Source organism: Hyaena hyaena, unplaced genomic scaffold (genome assembly GCF_003009895.1).
Source record: "Hyaena hyaena isolate Hyena2069 unplaced genomic scaffold, ASM300989v1 scaffold_556, whole genome shotgun sequence".
Classification (NCBI taxonomy): Eukaryota; Metazoa; Chordata; class Mammalia; order Carnivora; family Hyaenidae; genus Hyaena; species Hyaena hyaena.
In genome coordinates, this window is record NW_024081189.1 from 404,395 (window position 1) to 426,698 (window position 22,304).

At 41.1% G+C, this 22,304-nt stretch overlaps 1 protein-coding gene across 1 annotated transcript in view; it reads right to left on the reverse strand.

Annotated features, from left to right (window-relative positions):
• Positions 1 to 3,848: 3,848 nt before the first annotated feature.
• Positions 3,849 to 22,304, reverse strand: part of LUZP4 (leucine zipper protein 4) — a 77,557-nt gene continuing 59,101 nt past the window's right edge. The window contains exons 7-11 of the mRNA XM_039256080.1: positions 21,041 to 22,062; positions 16,248 to 16,329; positions 9,550 to 9,602; positions 5,410 to 5,530; positions 3,849 to 4,238 (exon numbers count right to left, since the gene is read on the reverse strand). Of these exons, the coding sequence (XP_039112011.1) occupies positions 4,140 to 4,238; positions 5,410 to 5,530; positions 9,550 to 9,602; positions 16,248 to 16,329; positions 21,041 to 22,062 (1,377 nt within the window). The 3' untranslated portion in view covers positions 3,849 to 4,139. The remainder of the gene's footprint in view (positions 4,239 to 5,409; positions 5,531 to 9,549; positions 9,603 to 16,247; positions 16,330 to 21,040; positions 22,063 to 22,304) is intronic.

Consider the following 22,304-nt stretch of genomic DNA (forward strand, 5'->3'; position numbering starts at 1 on the left):
TTTCCTTTCCCTTCCCTCCTTCCTTTTTGTTCATGGGGGTTTGCAGTTTCAAGGAAGGCTATAGTTTAGAAGTTTTATGCTGCCATCTGCTGGCTGAGGAAGCAGCACTCAGGTGGTGCAAGGAAATCTTTCTACCAGACCCACAAAGCAAACAACAAACAGAAAACCCGCACAACTGAAGGCACTAGGCACAAAACCCAAAAGGCAACTTAGTACTTTTATGGCTCATTAGTTTACTCACAAAAGTGTTTATGTTTTCTGATATGAGTGAAATGTGATTATTTCCGAAAATTTGTAAAATCTGGAAAAGTAGTAACACCAACTTCCTGTAGTTCCCAAATTCTAAAAGATGATGGTGCATTTTCTTCCCAAGTTTTAATACATTTTTTTGGCAATACTCTTAGTCAACAAAGGTTTATTAGCACCTTCTATATACGAGGCACTTTGTTAGGCACTGGAGATTAAAACAGTGAAGAAAAGAGGCACCTGGGTGGCTCAGTCAGTTGAGTGTCTGACTTCAGCTCAGGTCATGATCTCAGTTCCTGAGTTCAAGGCCTGTGTCGGGCTCTGTGCTGACAGCATGGAGCCTGGAGCCTGCTTCGGATTCTGTGTCTCCCTTTCTCTCTGCCCCTCCTCCGCTCTTTCTCCTCTCTTTCTCTCTCTCTCTCTGTCTCCCTCTCTCAAAAGTGAAATAAAAATATTTAAAAAATTAAAACAGTAAAGAAAAAAAATCAAGAAAGTCCCTGCCCTCATTGTGCTTACATTCAAGAGTAGGGGCAGCAATACACAAATGAAGATATCATCACATGCTATATAACAATAAATGCTGTAAAGAAAAAGAAAACATGATAAGGGCAGGGGGGAGTCTGGGTGGCTCAGTGGTTTAAGTGTCTGACTCTTGATCTCAGCTCAAGGCTTGATCTCAGGGTCTTAAGTTCAAGCCCCACACTGGGATCCTCTGAGCATGGAACCTACTTAAAAAATTGTTTTTAAGAAAGAAAGCATGATGAGTGGGGCAGAATGATTACAGTGCCGTTTTAGATAGGGTGGTCATGGAAGAGCCCCCTGAGGTGGTAGAAAAAGGGGTATTTGAACCTCTCAAATGATCAGAGGGAGGGAGCCATGCAAATGTCTGGAGGAAGAGTCTTGTAGGGTGAAAAGTATCCTAGGCTGAAGGAAATGCACGTGCAAATGGTCTGGGGCAGAGAGCATCCTACTGTGTTAGAGGCATAACAAGGAAGCTAGTATGGCTGGAAAGGTATATGGGGGAAGAAAACTGGAAGGGAAAAAGATTAGAGAGGAAAGCCAGGGACCAAATCACAAAGGGGCCAAATCACGTAGATAACTTTGTAGGGTTTCCCCCCACTTAAACCCATTTAACATAGCAGAGCTGTAGCTTGAACGATGGACAGGATCCAAAGTCAGCAAGGAAGCCCAAGGACATCCCAGAAAGAGACATTAATGACGCAAAGGCATCAATGCTATAATGGCTAAGAGCATGGCCTCTGGGACTTGAGAGATTTTGGTTCAAATGGCACGTCTGCCATGTCTAGTTGTTCCATGATCGCTACCCCCCTCACCCCAAACCAATCAATCGAGTGTGATCTGTTGGTAAATCCTGAGCCCAATCTCTAAGAAACCTATCGATCTCGGCTCAGGTCGTGATCTCACAGTTGATGAGTTCGAGCCCTGCGCCGGGCTCTGCACGGACAGTGAGGAGTCTGCTTGGAATTCTCTCTCTCCCTCTCTGCCCCTCCCCACCTCTTTCTCTCTCTCAAAATAAATAAATAAACTTCAGAAAAGTAATAAGCAGAAAGATCGAATCAGAAGAGAGGGAGACAGGGTAGGCTCTACGATTTCCACATGGTAGGAATTTGAGCTACCGCTGAGTAGCAGTACACTCGCACAATTGAGCATGTGTCAGTCACCCAGATTGCTGAGGCCCGCACCTGGAGTTTCACATTCCGTATGTCTGGGGGTGAGGCTGGAGACCCTCCAACCTCCCAAGTGATGTTGACACAGGTCTGAGGACCTCCCTCCAAAAGTTAATGCTATGGGGGCACCTGGGTGGCTCAGCCCGTTAAGGGTCCAACTCTTGATTTCAGTTCAGGTCAGGATCCCAGGGTTCATGGGATCGAGCCCCACATCCTGCTTGGGGTTGTCTCTCCCTTCTTCTCTATCCTTCCCCTTCTCCTACTCTCTGGGTCTCAAAATAAATAAATAAACATTAAAAAATTAATGTCATGATTGGGGCCAAATGAGGCAACCATGGGAAGTTCAGCCTGTTTCTTGGTTCATGTACTGACAAATAGCCAGAGTGTTTATCTCTTGGCATTGACCAAACTGGTTGTTTATGCTCCTGTATTTCTACCGTTCATTATTCAAGGTATAGAGGGAGTGATGTGTGAATTATGAGACTGCTGTTCAATACAGAAAAGAGACCATGGCTACTGGTTAATATTGAAGAGAGACCATTTTGGAGCCTGGAAGGTATTACTAGGTTCATTGACTTCTGCTGTTTCTCTTCACCCGCTATTATCCTTCAGCAAGCAAGACACTGAAAACAGTACATCTATCCCACATTCTCTGTTGACGAGGGTATGAGGAAACAAGCCTTTTCATATTCTGCACATGTTCTGCACAGCAATTTATCAATATGTGTAACAGTCTAAATAAGTACTCTCTTATCTAGCAATTCTACTTCTAGAATAATCATATGGAACAAACTGGAGATCTACGGCAAAGATACAGCTCCAAGGATGGTCGTTACAAGTTTCACGTACAAAACCTCAAACTAGATGCAGCCTGAATGTCTAGCAATGGGAAACTGGATACATACTGTGGAAAGAAAGCTTTGCTGTGGAAGAAATCTTCGTGTCAACAAAATAAATATGGAGGTAGAGATCACAGTTGTTATGCACGTGGGGATTTTTTTGGTATTTTGCGTTTTCTAAAATTTCTTCAATGAATGTGTATTGTTTTTGTGATCTGAAGAAACATTCCCTCCCAAATCACTTGCTGCAAATTAGGTTACGAAGCTTTATGCACATTGTTATTCTCCATATTCAAGATTAGAACCTGGGAGGAAAGCTACAGGAAAGTGTACACACCTTGAGTCAAACTGTTAATGGTTCTGGTTTTCAACTCAATGTTTCAACCATTTGTTAATCGGGTTCAGAAAACAACGGCATAAATGAGTCAGACTAGAATCCAACTATTCCTATATTTCTATAGTGCATTTCATTTTTCTTGCACAAATAACATAAATGTGAGGACAAGATTTATTAAATGAGGCTAAAAGTCTTACATAAGTAAGTAGCACATAATAATGAACCAGTATTTTTAGTGTATTGTATGTATTGTAACAACAGGCTTAGCTGGACACGGTTGACATCCAAATTACACTGTGATAATCTGTGTGTATCAGGATCATTATTACTTTGGACCCCAAGTAAGAATGGAAAGGCAAAAAGTCACATTTCTATTTAACCTTTATTAACTTAATGCATTCACAGAAAATTACAGTAGGACAGTTTGAAATTCTTATAAGTTCATATCAAAAGCAAAAATGAAAAGCTTTGGATACAAATTTATCCTCTTAATGAAGAGTAGAATTCAATCTTACTAACTTTTGAAGCAGAGAATATTTCATTCTCAAAGATACTTATCAAGAATCTTGCTCTACTGTTGAAATATTTTCTCTAGGATTCACATGTGGGTTCTTGAGCTCAACAAAGAAAACAAAAAATAAAATAAAATAAAATAAAAAAATAAAAAAATAAAACAAAAAATAAAATAAAATAAAGCAAAATAAAATAAAATAAAATAAAATAAAAACAATTCTCTGCTATTGTGTGTCATTCTGAACACCTAGCTGTCTTCCTAACATCTCTCATGCCAAATCACCTTTCCCACTTCTTACTCATTTCTCGGTTCTTTTATGCAAACAAAGTAACCTTTTTTTTCTCTTATGCAAACAAAGGAAAAATTGTTTTCTCTTATGTAAACACTTTTGACAGGTTATGCACATCAAAGCACACGGAAGAAAAAATACATTGACAAGAGTAGCACAAAGTTAAACACTGCAAGTATACCCTTGAGCATTAACTCATTACAATATCCCTGTTAACAGCAAACCTTTAAGAGGGAAGGACTTTTTGGTCCTCAGAATTGACAACTGATTTTGGTACTTTCTTCTCTGTCAGCTTAGAGAATCTTTCATTGAGTGAAAGCTTCGTCTGCAAAGGAAAGAAAAGCTATGGTTTCAGCGGTTGAGTAATATTTAAAAATACTCATGAAACTTGGTTATTAAAGTGGACAGGGGGGGTAGCTGGAGAAGACTGCGAGTGACCAGAGACAGACTGCGAGTCTGAAGAAACTACACAGCACTCTTCTCGATGGCCCTAAAAACATGAGACTTTGCCTGACCTGTGGTATACCACCGAGGCCACCTCTTGGGTTCTTACAGGCTAAATAGTGTCATCAAAGGGGTTTAATTGAAGAGGTAACGAAGAAAGCATACTATTAGCCAGAGAGTAAGTGGGTAAGCTTCCATAGTGGGATGAGGGTCAGGCTTGCTTCTACGCAGTGGAGACTAAATGCCTCGACTGTGCCCAGCAACTTGGTAATCTGCGTTGTGAAGACATCCCTCGGGTTAAGTGACTCCAATTAGTATTATTCGTCTATAACCAGCTGGGATACATCAAAGATCTCCCAAGACTTCCAGTTTCTTCCTTATATAGACTGTCACTGAGCCGACATTTCTTTCTCCATTTTCAAGAAATGGGCCTTTTAACACCATCCCAAAACCTAAACCAGAAGCCAGACTGATACTGCTCTGAGGCACAGGCAGTCTACCCATTACTATATATCGCCCATTTTCCAATTCCGAGTCATATGCTTTTATGCAGAACCGAATTAATTAGAATATGAGTAGAACAGGGCGCTCTGGTTAATTTCTCCTGTTGCTAACTAAAAGTGGGCAGATAATTCTTCTGATTGCAATCTCTGCTGTGAAAATCTTAAAAAAAAAATACATTAGCCTTTTTGTTTTTGCTGTAGTATACAGTCTGGTAAATACAGTGTCTCCTTAGAAAATGAGAACCATGTTGAGCCTTAAGGCCACTACAGATGTGAACTCACAGTAGACTGGGCTAAATCCATGGCTGACTTGAAGTTCATTTTGAAAATGAGTAATTGAGGTCAGCTTATTTTCTTGACCTTTGTGTCCTCAGCAAAAGTGAAATACAGGGAAGAAACTTCTTGTGTATTAAAGGGCTCCAGATAGGCTTTGGTTAGCCACTTTTTTTTTCCTATACCTAAAAGATAACCCTTGTATATCCTCAAACTACACATGGATTCTTTAACATCTCATGGGCAAAGCTTATGGTGCAATTCTATTACATTTACCTGATGACCGGTTGCTTGAAAGTTGAATTTCACTTCTATTTCTTTGGACTGCTGTGGAGAATTCTTGGTTGAAGTATTTTTATTTCTTAGCAGTAAAGCTTTAGCAGCACGTCTCATGTTTCTGTCAATTAAGTATAATATTTACTAAAAACGTATCTGACAGGCATTAATTAGATGAGCAACTTTGGGCCATTCAATTTAACCTCTCTAGGTCTCATTTCCACCAGCTACATAATGAAGAAGTTTTACTCAAGAAGCTTCAAAGTTCCTTTCAGGATCAACATTAAGATTCCAAGTACTGAATCCAGGAATGTTTGCATAGCATCTAACAAAATCACTTGCATGCATTAATCTAGCCTTTTTTATATTGTTACTTCAAAACCATGAAGTGAGTTTTTCTACCCTTAAATGCCAAAGCAGCTTTGCTATTATTTCAGTATGGTCATACCTAGAAGCATTTTGGAACAAAAGTAGCCACAGCCTCTACATATAAAGAAAATGGATTAGTAGGCACCTTGGGCTGGGGTGGGGAGGGAGGTAAGGGAGTTAATGGGGAGTGACTACTCATGGGTACAAGGAGTTTCTTTAGGGTCTAATGAAAATGTTCTAACATTAGATTATCGTGATGGTGACACACTCTGTTAATATACTACAAGCCATTGCATTGTATACTTTAAGTGGATGGGCTTTATGGCACGAAAATTATACCTCAGTAAAGTTATTTAAAAAGTAGCTGGAGGCACCTAGGTGGCTCAGTCAATTAAGCGTCCAACTCCTGCTTTCAGCTCAGATCATGATCTTACAGTTCGGTTCTTGAGTTCCAGTCCTGCATTGGGTTCTCCACTGACAGCATGGAGCCTGTTTGGGATTCTCTCTCTCCCCCACCCCGCCCTTCCCTTGCCCCTCCCCTGCTTGTGCTCTCTCTCTCTCTCTTTCTCTCAAATAAACTTAAAAAAAGGTTTTTTTAAGTAGGTGAAACATGTGGATACACAGAAATTGATAGAAGCAGCAGCCTGGCAATCCTAAAATTTTTATTCTGCCACACTGCAGATGTGGCCTCTACCTAGGGCCTCCTGAATGGCTGATGGTAGATCTGGTTCTTATCGTAACGGCTCTTCATGAAAATAAACAGCACAGATTTTTTTGTAATGGGTGGCTATAGAGTTCAAGGGAAGATGTTTGCCACCTGTAGTGTCTTTGTCCGTTTGGGTTGCTATAAGAAAATCACTGGATGGCTCATAAGCAACAAAAATTTCTTTCTCGTGGTTCTGGAGGCTGCTAAGTCCAAGATCAAGGTGCCAGCACGATCAGATTCTAATGAATGCTCTCTTCTGGATCACAGACTGCCAACTTCCGGCTATGTCCTCACACGGAGGAAGGGCCCAGGGAGCTCTGTGGGGTCTCTTTTATGAAAACACTAATCCCACTGGCTCCAACCTTGTGATCTAATCACCCCTCAAAGGTCCTGCTCCTGACGCCATCACACTGGGCATCAGGGTTTCAACATATGAATATTGGGGGGAGGGGACACAGACATTGAGACCATATGTAGTCACCCTCTGTAAGAGGCAGAGAATAATGAAAGCCTAACTGCTATGGGGTTATCTTGATATTGTCAGTTAAGTTGTTGTAGTCAGTGGTTTTAAACAAGTCAGGTCTTTTTTTCACTGTAGCTTTTTTTTTCTGGTTATAAACACTGCTCCTGCTGGGACCCAATTGACCGAGACCAGGGTTTGACTTGGAAAAAAGAGAGACTGCTCTGAGGAATTAAATAGATATTGGTTTCCTAATTAACTTTTAGACACATGTTCTCTTTCCTTTAACAGGATGCCACAGAATATGTATGTTTTATTTATTTACTGAACACAATATATTACACTGTTAATTATTTTTAAGTTTATTCAGTTTAGAGAGAGAGAAAGAGAGAGAGACAGACCATGAGCAGGGGAGGCACAGAGAGAGAAGGAAACACAGAATCCGAAGCAGGCTCCAGGCTCTGAGCTGTCAGCACAGAGCCTGACACGGGGTTCAAACTCACGAACGGTGAGACCATGACCTGAGCCGAAGTCGGACGCACAACCGACTGAGCCACTCAGGTGCCCTTACATTGTTAACTTTAAAAGAAGATAATTATAACATTCTAGATGTGGCAGGCAGAATTCCAAAAAGAGTTCCCCAAAGAATTACATCAGAACTGTGACTATGATGAGATAGCACATCATGAATATACTACCTTATCTGGCAAAAGAGACCTTATACATGTAATTCAAGTTACAGGTCCACGAACTATATTTTTAAATTTTACTTATTTATTTTGTAGTTAACTCAGTGGACTTTCAAATAAGGAGATTATCCTCGTTTATTTGGGCTGGCCTAATCTAATCACACGATAAAAGCAAAAGAGAGGAGAAAGAGTAAGAAGGAGGGGCACCTGGCTGGCTCTGTCAGTAGAGCATGAGACTCTTTTTTTTTTTTTTAAATTTTTTAATGTTTTTTATTTATTTCTGAGAGAGAGAGAGAGAGAGAGAGAGAGACAGCATGAGCAAGGGACAGTCAGAGAGAGAGGGAGGCACCGAATCTGAAACAGGCTCCAGGCTCTGAGCTGCCAACACAGAGCCTGACGCGGGGCTCGAACCCACGAACCATGAGATCATGACCTGAGCCGAAGCCAGACGCTTAACTGACTGAGCCACCCAGGCGTCCAGAGCATGAGACTCTTGATCTCCCGGTTGTGAGTTCAAGCCCCACGTTGGGTGTAGAGATCACTTTAAAACAAAAATCTTGAATGAATGAAGAAAGAAAGAAAGAAAGAAAGAAAGAAAGAAAGAAAGAAAGAAAGAAAGAAAGAAAGAAAGAAAAGAAAGAAAGAAAGAAAGAAAGAAAGAAAGAAAGAAAGAAAGGAAGGAAGGAAGGAAGGAAGGAAGGAAGGAAGGAAGGAAGAAAGGAAGAAAGAGAGGGAGGGAGGGAGGGAGGGAAAGAAATAGGGAGAAGGACATGACATGCTGTTGCTGGTTTGAAGATGGAGGGGCCGCATGAACAGGAATTCAGGCTCCCTCTAGAAACAGAGTGACCCCTGACTGATAACCAGCAAGGAAATGGAAAACCTCACTCCTACAGCCTCAAGGAACAACTAGAAAGAGGTTGGAAGCAGATTCTTCCCCAGAGCCTCCAGACAGGAGTCCATCCCAGGGCCAGCCTGATTTCAGCCCCACAAGGCCCTAGGTAGAAAACCAGCCCGGCATGCCTGGGTGCCTAAGCTACAGAACTCTGAGATAATACAGGAGTATGGTTTTCAGCGGTTTGTGGTGATTTGGTTAAGCAGCAACAGAAAACTAATAAGCTAGGCTTTTAAACAAGTTAACCTCGTCCACTTGTACTTGTGGAGGGACAATATACAAGAGTAGAAAGCCCACAGCTTCGTAGCCACACAAACCAATGCTGAATACATTATTCAAAATCTGAGTTATGTTATTAGTCGTATTGCTTCAAGGAAGTTAATATACTCTCTGGAGCTTATTTTATGCATCTGTAACATGGAAATGTTCATACCAACCTCACGGGATTGCTTAGTGCAGGGCCGAGCACATAATAGGCACTCGGTAAATGCTATCTATTCCCATGAATCTGCTCCTATGTCCACAGCTCTTTGAGCCCTTCCGTGGATGCCTGTGGTGAGGCCCATTTTAAAGGGAGTGTAACAAGACTCCTTCTTTCATGGCTGTGGTTCTGAAGGGTTACACAAATGCACCTGACAATTTCACCCGGCAAAGTCCTCCATGCTTGAGGACTTTGGAACATTGAAATTTACTTAGTATGTCTGGTATATATTATAAGGAGCAGAGGGTTTTAATCTTAAGATTAAATAATGAAAATTCTTCATGGTACCAAATTCTTCAGGGTGGCAATTCCTACCCACTTTAAGGAGACAGGAAACCCGGAAATCTCAAGCATAACCACTAAATCAAGCCTGGCCGTTTTAATCGTGAATTTTCTGGTTCAATATTAGGATTATTAACATAAATTGGTATGGATTCTTCAGGATCATTCTAGAAGCCTCCCCCTGTAAGTTACCTTTGTTTTTGTTTCACTTTTCTCCTAAGAAGAATGAAATCTATTGTACTGATGTCTATCTGCAATTACCTCTTACGTCTTCGATCATTTTCGCGGAATCTGTGGCCATTTTCTAGTGACATCTAAATGGGAAAAGTGGAAACAAATTATGCAAAAGCCGTCCTTACTCAGCACAAGATGCTTATTTTCTTTATTTTAAATTGACTAACATTTTCAGTGACAATATTCTCTTTGCTTGATCCTCCATCTAACATTCAATTTCAGATTTTTCTCCCCTATTCACAATTGCAAGAATGTCAAAGCCAGTGGGTCCTTAGAGATGAAGCAGTCCAACCCCCTCACATAACAAATTAGGAAATGGGGACTCGGAAAAGTCAAATACCACAGTACTTCCTGGATCTAGAGGAAAGATAATAACTGTAGATAAAATCCACAAAGTGTGTCCTTATAATTTTTACGTAATAAACTTGTGATACTGATTGTATTTAAGATAGGGGGTGCCTGGCTGGCTCAGTCAAAAGACTGTGCAACTCTTGACTTTTGGGTTGTGAGTTCAAGCTCCATGTTGGGAGTAGAGATTACTTAAACTTTTTTTTTAAAAAGATAGCTAAAACCAGACAAAGACCCCACTAAAAAGGAAAATTACAGGTCAGTATCCCTGATGAGGCTGAATGCAAAAATTCTCAACAATATACTAGCACATTGAATTCAACAGTACATTACAAGAACTATTCACCATGATCAAGTGGGATTTATTCCTGGGCTTCAGGGCTGGTTCAATATTTGCAAATCAATCAACATGATACGCCACATTGATAAAAGGAAAGATAAGAGCCATATGATCCTTTCGTGGAAAAAAAGCATTTGACAAAATAAGGCATCCTTTCTTGATAATAGCCCTCAAGAAAGTTGGGATAGAAGGAACATAACATCACAAAGGTCATATATGAAAGGCCCACAGCTAATATCATCCCCAATGGGGAAAAACAGAACTTTCCCCATAAGATCAGGAATACGACAGGGATGTCCACTCTCACCACTGTTATTCAACATAGTGTTGGAAGTCTTAGCCTCAGCAATCAGACAACAAAAAGACATCCAAATTGGCAAGGAAGAAGTCGAACTTTCACTTTTCACAGATGACATGATACTCTAAAGTGGAAAACCAGAAAGATTCCACCGAAAAACTGCTAGAACTGATATGTGAATTCAGCAGTCACAGGATCTAAAATCAACGTACAGAGATCAGCTACATTCCTATACACCAATAATGAAGCAGCAGAAAGAGAAATCAAGGAATCAATTCCATTTACAATTGCACCCAAAACCATAAGATACCTAGGAGTAAACCTAACCAAAGAGGTAAAAGATCTGTATGCTGAAAACTATAGAAAGCCTATGAAAGAAACTGAAGGAGACACAAAGAAATGGAAAGACATTCCATGCTCATGAACTGGAAGAACAAATATTGTTAAAATGTCGATACTACCCAAAGCAATCTATACATTCAATGCAGTCCCAATCAAAATACCAACAGCAGTCTTCCCAGAGCTAGAACAAATGATCCCAAAATTTGTACGGAACCAGAAGAGCCCCCGAATAGCCAAAGCAACCCTGAAAAAGAAAACCAAAGCTGGAGATGTTACAGTTACAGACTTCAAGCTGTATTACAAAGCTGTAACCATCAAGACAGTATGGTACTGGCAACAAAAACAGACACATAGATTGGTGGAGTAGAACAGAGATCCCAGAAATGGACTCACAAATATATGGCCAACTAATCTTCCACAAAGCAGGAAAGAGTATCCAATGGAAAAAAACAGTCTCTTCAGCAAATGGTGCTGGGAAAACTGGATAGTGACATGCAGAAGAATGAACCAGGACCATTTTCTTACACCATACACAAAAATAAACTCAAAATGGATGAAACGCCTAAATCCTACAGGAGAAAAGAGGCAGCAACTTCTTTGACCTCGGCCACAGCAACTTCTTTTTTTTTTTAATTTTTAAAATGTTTTATTTATTTCTGAGAGAGAGAGAAAGCGTGAGCAAGGGATGGTCAGAGAGAGAGGGAGACACAGAATCTGAAGCAGGCTCCAGGTTCGGAGCTGTCAGCACAGAGCCTGACGCAGGGCTCGAACCCACGAACCGTGAGATCATGACTTGAGCCGAAGTCGGACGCTTAACCGTCTGAGCCACCCAGGTGCCCCAGCAACTTCTTACTTGACATGTCTCCGGAGGCAAGGGAAATAAAAGCAAAAATGAGCTATTGGGACGTCATCAAGATAAAAACTTTTGTACAGCGAAGGAAACGGTCAATGAAACTAAAAGGCAACGGATGGAATGGGAGAAGATATTTGCAAATGACCTATCAGATAAAGGGTTAGTATCCAAAATCTATAAGGAAGTTATCACACTCAACACACAAAAAACAAATAATCCAGTGAAGAAGTGTGAGCAAAAGACACAAACAGACACTTTTCCAAAGAAGACATCCAGATGGCTAACAGATGCAGGCAGGAAAAGACACTCAACATCACTCACTATCAGGGAAATACAAATCAAAACCACAATGAGATACCACCTCACACCTGTCAGAATGGCTAAAACTAATGACTCAGGCAAAAACAGATGTTGGTGAGGATGAGAAGGAAGAGGATCTCTTTTGCGCTGCTGCTGGGAATGCAAACTGGTGCAGCCACTCTGGAAAACAGTATGGAGTTTCCTCAAAAAATTAAAAATAGGGGGCGCCTGGGTGGCTCAGTCGGTTAAGCATCTGACTTCGGCTCAGGTCATGATCTCACGGTTCGTGGGTTCAAGCCCTGCGTCGCGCTCTGTGCTGACAGCTCAGAGCCTGGAGCCTGCTTCGGATTCTGTGTCTCCCTTTCTCTCTGACCCTCCCCTGTTCATGCTGTCTCTCTCTCTCTCTCTCTCAAAAATAAATAAAAACTTTAAAAAAAAAAAGCACCGTTAACACATGCAGGTATTCTTCAAAGTTAATGGGTACAGATCAAATAGCCTTTTATTGGAAAGTTCATGTTTAGGCTGGAAGCACATCTTAGTGTTTACATGGAAACATGCTACTTACTGACGGCAGCCCTGAATTTGAGATGGATGAAGCCAAAGTAGAAGAAAAGAGAATACAATGAAATGGGGGGAAAGGAACAGGAATTGGAACTTGAAACTATTGTTAAGAAAGGTATTTGAGATTACATGCGATTATTTCTAACGATAAATTGGTCAATGCCAGTTCCTTCCTTAAGGTCTTTCCATACTTCTACACGGCCCTCGATATAAAATCCATACTCCAGCATGACTGTCTCCTGACACACTACCTCTTCACACTCACCTCTCATCAGCTCTGCCCACACACATTACACTTGGGCTCGGTGATTTTTCAAACTTGGTATCCCAGGATTGCAAAATACTGAAAAGCAAAACTGCCTTCGTGGGCTCCTAAGGCACCTCTTCAAAACCCCTCGAACTCTGCAGTACAAAGTTAGAAAACTACTGCAGTCTGGTCACACCAAGCTAATTGCAGTTTACCAAACATGCCATGCTTTGTTTCACTTCTGTAACTTTAGTTTTTTCTAGAAAGTTGGGGAGAGGTGCAGAGAGAGAGGGAGAGAGAGAGAATCTTAAGTAGGTTCCACACTCAGCACAGAGCCTGCTGCGGGGCTCAATCCCATAACTCTGAGATCATGACCTGAACCGAAATTAAGAGTCAGATGCTCAACCGACTGAGCCACCCAGGCGCCCCACTTCTGTAACTTTAATCATGTCGTTTCCTCTGGCTGGAATGCCTTTCGCATCTCTTCTGCTTTGCTTACTTCTACTCAGCCTCTACAATTCAACTCTCTCCCCTCAGATGATTTCCTTAGCTGGTTTGTACCTTGGGCCCACCGCTAAGTATTTTTGCCATGCTTCTGTGTGTGTGTGTGTGTGTGTGTGTGTGTGTGTGTGTGTGTCTGTCTCCCTCCCTCATTCTTTCCTTCTCTCCCTTCCTTCCTTGTCTCTCTTTCTTTCTTTCCTTCCTTCCTTTTCTTTCTTTCCCAAGTACATAGCACATTTCTGGCATGTAATAAGAGCTCAAAGGTGTCAAATAAGAAATGAAATACTACAAGGAAGTGGAGAAAGAAAAGACTAAGAAAAGAACATTGACTTTGACCACAAAGCAGTACTAAAAATATTTGTTAGAATGCTAGGAACTGAAGTCAGATTCAAGAAACGAATGGCAAACAGAAACACTTATGAGGTTGTAGCTGTATCCATGTGGAAGCCTATTAGAGATTTTGTTCCTATTTTAAAAATGTTCATATTTGGGGCGCCTGGGTGGCTTAGTCGGTTAAGCGTCCGACTTTCGCTTAGGTCATGATCTCGCGGTTCATGGGTTCAAGCCCCGCGTCGGGCTCTGTGCTGACTGCCAGCTCAGAGCCTAGAGCCTGTTTCAGAGTCTGTGACTCCCTCTCTCTCTGACCCTCCCCTGCTCACGCTGTCTCTCTCTCTCTCTCTCCTATAAATAAATAAAACATTTCAAAAAAATGTTCATATTTGCCCCTATATTCTCAAGGGGAAGTTTTATTTCACACTGAAAATCTCTTGAATATGTATGTATGTATGTATGTATCTATCTATCTACCTATCGATTCTACGAAATTAATTAGAATGTAAAGACTTTTATTTATTTATTTTGAGAGAGAGAGAGCATGAAAGCAAGGGGGGAGAGGGAAAGGGAGAGAGAGAATCCCAAGCAGCCTCCATGCCCAGCACAGAGTCTGATGCAGGGCTCAGTCTCATGACTGTGAGATCATGATCTGAGCTGAAATCAAGAGTCAGATGCTTAACCGACTGAGCCACCCAGGTGCCCCAGAATGTAAAGACTTTTAAAAACCCATGGAAGGCACCTGGGTGGTTAAGTGGCCAACTTTGGCTCAGGTCAAGATCTCGCGGTTCGTGAGTTCGGGCCCTGTGTCGGGCTCTGGGCTAACAGCTTGGAGCCTGGAGACTGCTTCAGATTCTGTGTCTCCCTCTTTCTCTGCCCTCCTCCACTCATATCTGTCTCTCAAAAATGAATAAATGTTAAAAAAAATTTTTTTAAGCCATTGATTTTTAAAGTAACCATATCTATATGGCCATAATGAACATTTTATAATTATAATAAATAATTTGATATGATCATCATAGTAATAATAAAATAATAACTCCAATTTATAGAATGCTCACCATAATCCCACCTCTATCCTAAATGTTAACATATATTTCAATTAATCATCACAACAGCCTATAAGATCAATATTCTTGCCATTTTATAGCTGAGAAAACAAGCTCAAAGGGACTTGCCTAGGGTTCCTCAGCTACTATACTTCATCAAATCCAAGATACCATGATTATAAAACGTACTGTTATTTTGCCTATCACTGAAAAGGCATTTATTTATTTATTTATTTATTTGAGGGAGAGAGCGCGCAGGGGAGCAGGGCAGAGGAAGTGAGAGAGAGAACCTTAAGCAAGCTGTACGCTCAGCGTGGAGCCTGATGCATGTTGGATCCCATGACGCTGGGATCATGACCTGAGCCGAAATCAAGAGTCACACACTCAGCTGACTGAGCCACCCAGGCGCGCTGAAAAAGTTTTTAAGCTTCTCAATTTAACTATGATATACCATAGTGAATGTAACGTACTTCCTGATTTCGGCGATATTAAAACTGACAAAAGCATGTGTATCTTGAAATTGATTAGACTGGTAGGAAGTGGTAGAAATATGATTCCATTCACATGTGAGTAAAAGGCTTTGTCATTAGTCACTTCACCGTACCACTTAGATCTCTTTAGATATCCTGTCGACGTCCTTCATTCTAATCTTATTTATAGGGGAAAGAAAACTGATACGGAGAGCAGGGGAAGGGACTTGTTCAAGGTCATACACATAGCTAGTACGTAGATTAGCCAGGACACGATGTCTCTCTGACTCAGACTGGTACAGTTTACATTATATCACATTGCCATCTAAGCTACCCTGTGTTTTGCTATAGGTGAAGAGGTACTGGGAAGGTACCAGAGTGGCATGTGTAGGAATAAGTATTAGGTAGCTCATGTAAGAACTCCATCTACTCAAGAGAACTTTTCACTTAAATACTTAGGTCAAACACATGAGTTTGGTATTAAAGATGGAAGTTTCCAGGAAAATAGTTACAAGAACTGCTGTATATTGATTCAGTCAGTTAAATCTGTTATTCATAGCACTTGAGTAAGTTATAAATAAAATAAAGACAATGCCCTGGGAATTCGATGCTTGTACAAGATTGTTTTAAGATAACATATGCTACCGGGGCATCTGGTTAGCTCAGTCGGTGGAGCATGTGACTCTGGATCTCAGGGCCAGGAGTTCAAGCCCCCCACTGGGTGTGGAGCCTACTTACAAATAATAATACATGCTATTAATACGTTTTATTTGTACCACCCAACTCATTTTTGTCTCATGCCCACTTAGAAGCTAAATAATATAAAGTAGGAGGAGGGCAACGGGTGGGAAGGGGGAACCTTTTCAAGCCATTGTACTATATGGGTGGAAACGTGTAGACGTGTTTGACAAATGTGGCTTCTTCTTCCACTGATGTTGGTATATTAAAGTCATCGTCACTGTAAGCAGATGCCAAAACTAATGAGAAGAAAAATGGCTACAAAAAAAGAAAGCCTATTCAAATGAAAATGACATTTAAAAAACTATATAGAATCTGTGCTATAAAAATGAAAAGGCTGCTACTTACCTTTCGGTTCCTGTTCATTTGATCATATCTCCACCACATCTGTTTCTGGGAGTGTGGGTTCCTTCTTTTCATTGTTAAAAACCTGGCACAAGTCATAAATGGTGATATTTTAAAACAGCTACTTTTTATACGGAATGAAATGATGTAAAAGGTATGTCTTCAAGCAATATGATTTTATTATACATATTTAAACATCTGACTTAAGACTGAATACTAGATGCGATTAAAATACAGAATAGTGTTTTGATAAGTGATTTCGATAAGTAAGAAGAAGAGGAAGAGCCCAGACTCTGCTCTCCCTCCACCAGGTGAGAGCACAGAGAGAAGGCGGCGGCTGTGCGCAAGCCCGGAAGAGAGCTCCCGCCAGAACCCGACCACGCCCGCACCCCGACGTCAGACTGCTGGGCTCCAGAACTGGGAGAAACCAATGTCTGTCGTTTCAACTAGCCAGTCCGTGCTATTCTGTCACGGCAGCCCAAGCAGACAAAGACAGCAGTGGGCTGGGAAGCTGCAGGCCCGTTCTGCCCAAGAGAGACACTCTCTTAAAAATAACATATAGGGGCGCCTGGGTGGCTGAGTTGGTGAAGCATCCGACTATGCTCAGGTCATGATCTTGCGGTTTCATGAGTTCAAGTCCCACGTCGGGCTCTGTGCTGACAGCTTGGGGCCTGCTTTGGATTCTGTGTCTCCCTGCCCCTCCCCCGCTCACACTCAGACTCTCTCCCTCTCAAAAATAAACAAACATTAAAAAAATGTTTTTAGTTATAAATAAATGAGTAAAAACAATATATGGACTAGACTACCTCTGTAAGAACTCCAGAGACCAGCTGAGAACCTATGGCACTCGAGCCATCGTAAAACCAAGAAGGGGTTCCAGAGAATGGGGGAGGAATAAGCCCCGCATTTAGAGGAAACTCCCGGACTAGGGCTCCTCCCTTGGGATAGAACCGAAAGAGGGGACCACGTATCGAATGTTCTGGTTTCTCCGGGGGCTGCCTGTGGGGCCAGCCTTTTGTCTCACCAGACTCAGGGCATCAGTGGGACCGGGGCCAGAGTTTGGAAGCTACTGGAGAGAGAGGCAAGCAGCACGTCAGAGCTGCAGCTCTGTAGGCAGATGCCAAGGGGAACAAGAGATTATAGAAGACTTGAGAGGTGCTAGAACTCCCAGACAGTAGATGGGCGGTCTTCTCCTGCGCAAGGCCACAATGTCTAAAGACTGGGAAAGGTGTTTATTTTTTCTAGATGTGCAAATCCCAGCAGAAACTATAAGACAAACAAAGAAACAGAGACTTGGTCCAATCAACCAAAATAAAACTCCAGAAATCAACCTTAAAGGAATGCAGATCCACGAGCCACCCGACAAAGGATTTAAAATAATGGTCATAGAGATGTTCAATGAGCTACAAGAGAACGCAGATGCATGGCTAAAGGAGATCAGGAAAATGATGCACAAGCAAAACAGGGTTAGCAGCAAGGAAACAGAAACTATAAAAAAGAACGAAACAAATTCTGGAGCTGAAAAACACAAGAACTGAAATGAAAAATTCATTCAACAGAAGATTGGATTAGGCAGAAAAAAGAATCAGCAAACTTGAAGAGGTCACTGGAAATCATTTCAAGGTCATTTGAAATCACTGAGTTGGAGAAGCAAAAATAAAAATGAACAAAGAAAAATGGAGAGAGACTAAGGGATTTATAGTTTATTATCAAGCAGGCCCATATATGCATTATGAGAATCCTAGAAGGGGAGGGAAGAGCAGAGAGGGTATTTGAAGAGGTAGAAGCAACCCAAATGTCCATCAAAAGATAAATAAAGTCTGGTATATACACACAATGGAATATCATTCAGCCTTTCAAAGGAAGGCAGTCTTGCCCCAGGCTACAACATAGATTAACCTTGAGACTATTATGCTAAGTGAAATAAACTACTCACAAAAAACCCCCACGAATAGTACATGATTCCACTTACAGGAGGTGTCTAAAGTAGTCAAACGCACAGAAACAGAGAAACAGAAAGGAAAATGGTAGTTATCAAGGATTGGGGTGAAGGGAAAGTGGGAAGTTATTTAACGGGTTTAGAGTTTCAGCTTTGTGAGATGAAGTTCTATAGATCTGTTTCACAGCACTGTGAATATACTTAACATCACTGAAGTGTACACTTGAAAATGATTAAGATGGTCATTTTCTGTTGCTTTTTACAATGTTTTAAATGAAAAAAACAAAATTCACGAATTCTTAAGATGTTTCCAGTTGGGCTAGATCTTTAGTCACGCAGTCCAAATCTCCCCTTGCACTTATTAGGAAATTGAGATCTAGAAACATTCAGTAATTTGCCCAATACACTTAGTGACAGAATTGGGACATAAAGCTGTGTTTTTATATTCTTATGTTGTTTCCACTCACTCGTGCTACTTATACTCCATGAGGGGCCGTTTCCTTAAAAATCACGGACCAGATTCTCACTGGCATCATCTTCCAAGAAATAAGAAAAATACTAACAGCTGAGTAACAAATGAGGCCAGGGAATAGTGAAGAATCTCGGAAGAAAAATCGGGAAATCAAGTAATCAGTCTGAAAAGACTTCTGTTTTTCAAAGTGAGACATAGTAAATTAGGGATTTTAGACTCAAAGATCTGATTTGTCCGTTATCATCGGGTTTGAATCTGTTCCAGGAATGACTTGGAATGGTGGAGTGGTAATGTCAGCTGTCACTCTGTAATTGGAGTTTAATTGGCAAGGAGTTTGAAACTTAAGAGGCCCACTTCCTCTGAAGCTGTTATCTGTGTTTACAAAAGCTTTCATCAGGTGGACCAGCCCAGCCAATGTAAAGATAGGTGCACGTTGCCAGTTGCCAGTTCATTTCATGTAAATTACTGAGTGGAGGGTACAAAAGACAGCTTTTGTTCTGCGTGCTTCTCCATTTACATATCACTTCAGCCAAGAAAGGCATCTGCTTATGGATGTAATTACCAGCTCAGAAAAGGATCCGGTATTTTTGGGTGTTAAAAATCCAAATCCACACCTTGCTTACAAGAAATTCTCTTTAGAGTTTTTGAGAATCATACTGGTTTTTCAGAATTGAAAAGCATTATTGCGAATCTCCAATAAATAATGTCCTGCATAGGCTATCCTTCTTTATCATTCTTTACTCCTTATCATATAAGAGGCTACCTTTTATCCAGACCACACTGGGCTTGTACATTGGTGACTTATTTAAGGCAGAAATGTACTTAACACTTCTGGTTTGTCTTTATCTTCTGGTGAAGTTGGCCTGAGAGAAAAATTTCACGTGAGGGCATGAAATTCCTAAAGTCTTCATTTTATACTTGGTGCAAAAGCCAACTCCAGGTTTGAAGAGTATTCTTACACCTAACTGGTCCACTTATGTGTAGCATTAGACTGGAAAATGATGGAGTAGAAGAATTAATCTCCAGGGGATCAATTATAAGAGTATGTGAATTTTCTGTACTTTATATGTTCTTTTATAATAAATAGTTCTGCATTTGAGAACTTTAATGTTAACCAAGCGAGAACTACTTATTTGTGCTGAGAATACAAATAATTATAATAATAGAAGATAAAGGAGAAACAACTGAACACAATTGTTCATTATCTTTCAAGATGGAAAGTGACAGAGATACGGCGTTGTAAATGGAATGGTGGCACCTCAATGGAAGTATTATGGCACTCGACCGACAAAAATTACCGTATAAAATAAAGTAAAACATAAAAATCTTGAAGGAATGCAGAAATATTAATTACCTGTCATCAGTGTTAAGCATGTTTCAATTTTGATAGCAAATTATTTGTGTACTGTTAATATAAATGGGATGAGGCCTTTAGCATTAAAATAGTGACTACATCAGACATCGTCTATATACACAATAACCTACACCTACATTTTGGGGGGGAAAATGCAGCTGAAAACTAGCAATTTTGTGCAATTGTTAATATGTGCTAAAATACCTGACTAGACATTTATAGGCAATGCAAACTGAAGGCAATCACTGAGAAGTCTGAACTGGAAATAAACCTTTACTCAATTACCTAAGCACAATACAAGTGACTTGTGGTTTTTAAAACTCAAACAATCTGCAAGACTATTAAATTTCTCTCTCTCTCTCTTCCCCCTCCTCTTTCTTATTTTTGCTAGGGCAGACAGATCTAACCTAACAGTTTTATGAGGCAAGTAAACATACACACTATATTCTAAATATATTCAGAAGGTTAGTGTTGTATCTTACACAAAGAATAGCATCCTCTCCTATGGTCTGAGTCAAAGGAAAGCAGAAAAGTTCAGCTGCTCAAAGAGGCACCTATCATCTGTGTGCTAAGGACTCTCTGAAGACTCTTTGGGAAGGAGACAGAGAAAGGAAACATAGAAATTCATTATCGGAGATTATATATTATCAGTCTAGCATAGTTTGTTGTTAGATTAGCTAGCCTAGAAAGCTGGCAGTTTCAAAGGGTATGGGACACCAAGTCTATGTCTTTTCATTGTCGGGAAGGCTCAGTAGGAAAGGCTGAGCACATGGGATGCTGCCAGGAAAGGCCAACCTAGAGGAAACAAGTTAATGAGGGCACACTGGGAATCTGGATGATACTAGGGATGGTCAGCAAGTGGAAAGAATACTGATGCCATGTATGTGTTACCTCCAATCTATTAATATCTTAGTCCCAATACAACATCTGTTATAAACACGTATCTACCCATTAAAATAAAAGTAAGCATGCCCTTCCATTTCCATATTATTCAACACACTGTACTAATGATTAAGTATTTATGTATTTACCTGTTAAATTGAGACTCAAATTCGGGTGATGTTCTGAATCTTTCTACTGGTGAGTATCTTCCATATCTCCCTGATTGGCCATAATAACTCCCTGATGGGAGATAAGATCTCTCTGAGGGGAAATAAGATCTCCCTGATGGGACAGAAGATCTCCTTGATGAGTAATAAGATCTCCCTGATGGGACAGGAGATCTCTTTGACGGGACAGGAGATCTCTTTGACAGGAAATACGATCTCCCTGATGGGGCAGGAGATCTCCTTGACGGGAAATAGGATCTCCCTGATGAGTAGTAAGATCTCCCTGATGGGACAGGAGATCTCCCTGACGAGAAACGAGATCTCCCTGACCGGACGGGAGATCTCCCTGACCAGACAGGAGATCTCCCCGACCAGACAGGAGATCTCCCTGACCGGACAGGAGATCTCCCTGACCGAATGGGAGATCTCCTTGACTGGACAGGAGATCTCCCTGAAGAGTAATAAGATCTCCCTGATGGGATAGGAGATCTCCGTGATGGGAAATGAGATCTCCCTGATGGAATTGGAGATCTCCCTGATGGGACATGAGATCTTCTTGATGGGACATGAGATCTCCCTGACGGGATATGAGATCTCTTTGAATGATCACGAGATCTCTCTGAGTGACCATGAAATCGCTCAGTGTGGCCACGAGATCTCTCTAACTGGCTATGGGATCTTTCTGGGTAGCCATGAGCTCGTTTTATCTGGGTATGAGATCTCTCCTGCTGGTCATGAGCTCTCTCTAGTTGGCCACGAGATCTTTCTGTTTGGGCCCAAGATCTCTCCGATTGGTCACAAGATGTATCAGACTGGTCATGAGAACTCTCTGACTGGCCACGAGATCTCTCTGACTGATCAGAAGAACTCTCCAACTGGCCTTGAGATCTCTCTGAACGATTGTTTTCTGACGCTTGGCCTTGAGGTCCTTCCAACTGCTGCTGGTTCTCCTCCGACGGGCTTCCACTCTTCTCTGCCTGGGAGTTGGAATTGTCATTGCACTTCTGCAAAAAAAAAAACCCACAATTTTGCAAAACAAATATAATGCTATTTGGTCAAAGCCAGTTCTATGGACAATTTCTTTTTTAAGAACTTCATTGCCTCTACTTTTATAAAGTTTTCAGAACTAATTTGCAGAGAAAACTCAGATCCCATGTCACTGGCACAAAGAATATCATACATGTAAGTGTTTAGTATAATTAGGGGCACCTGGGTGGCTCAGTCGGTGAAGCGTCTAACTTCAGCT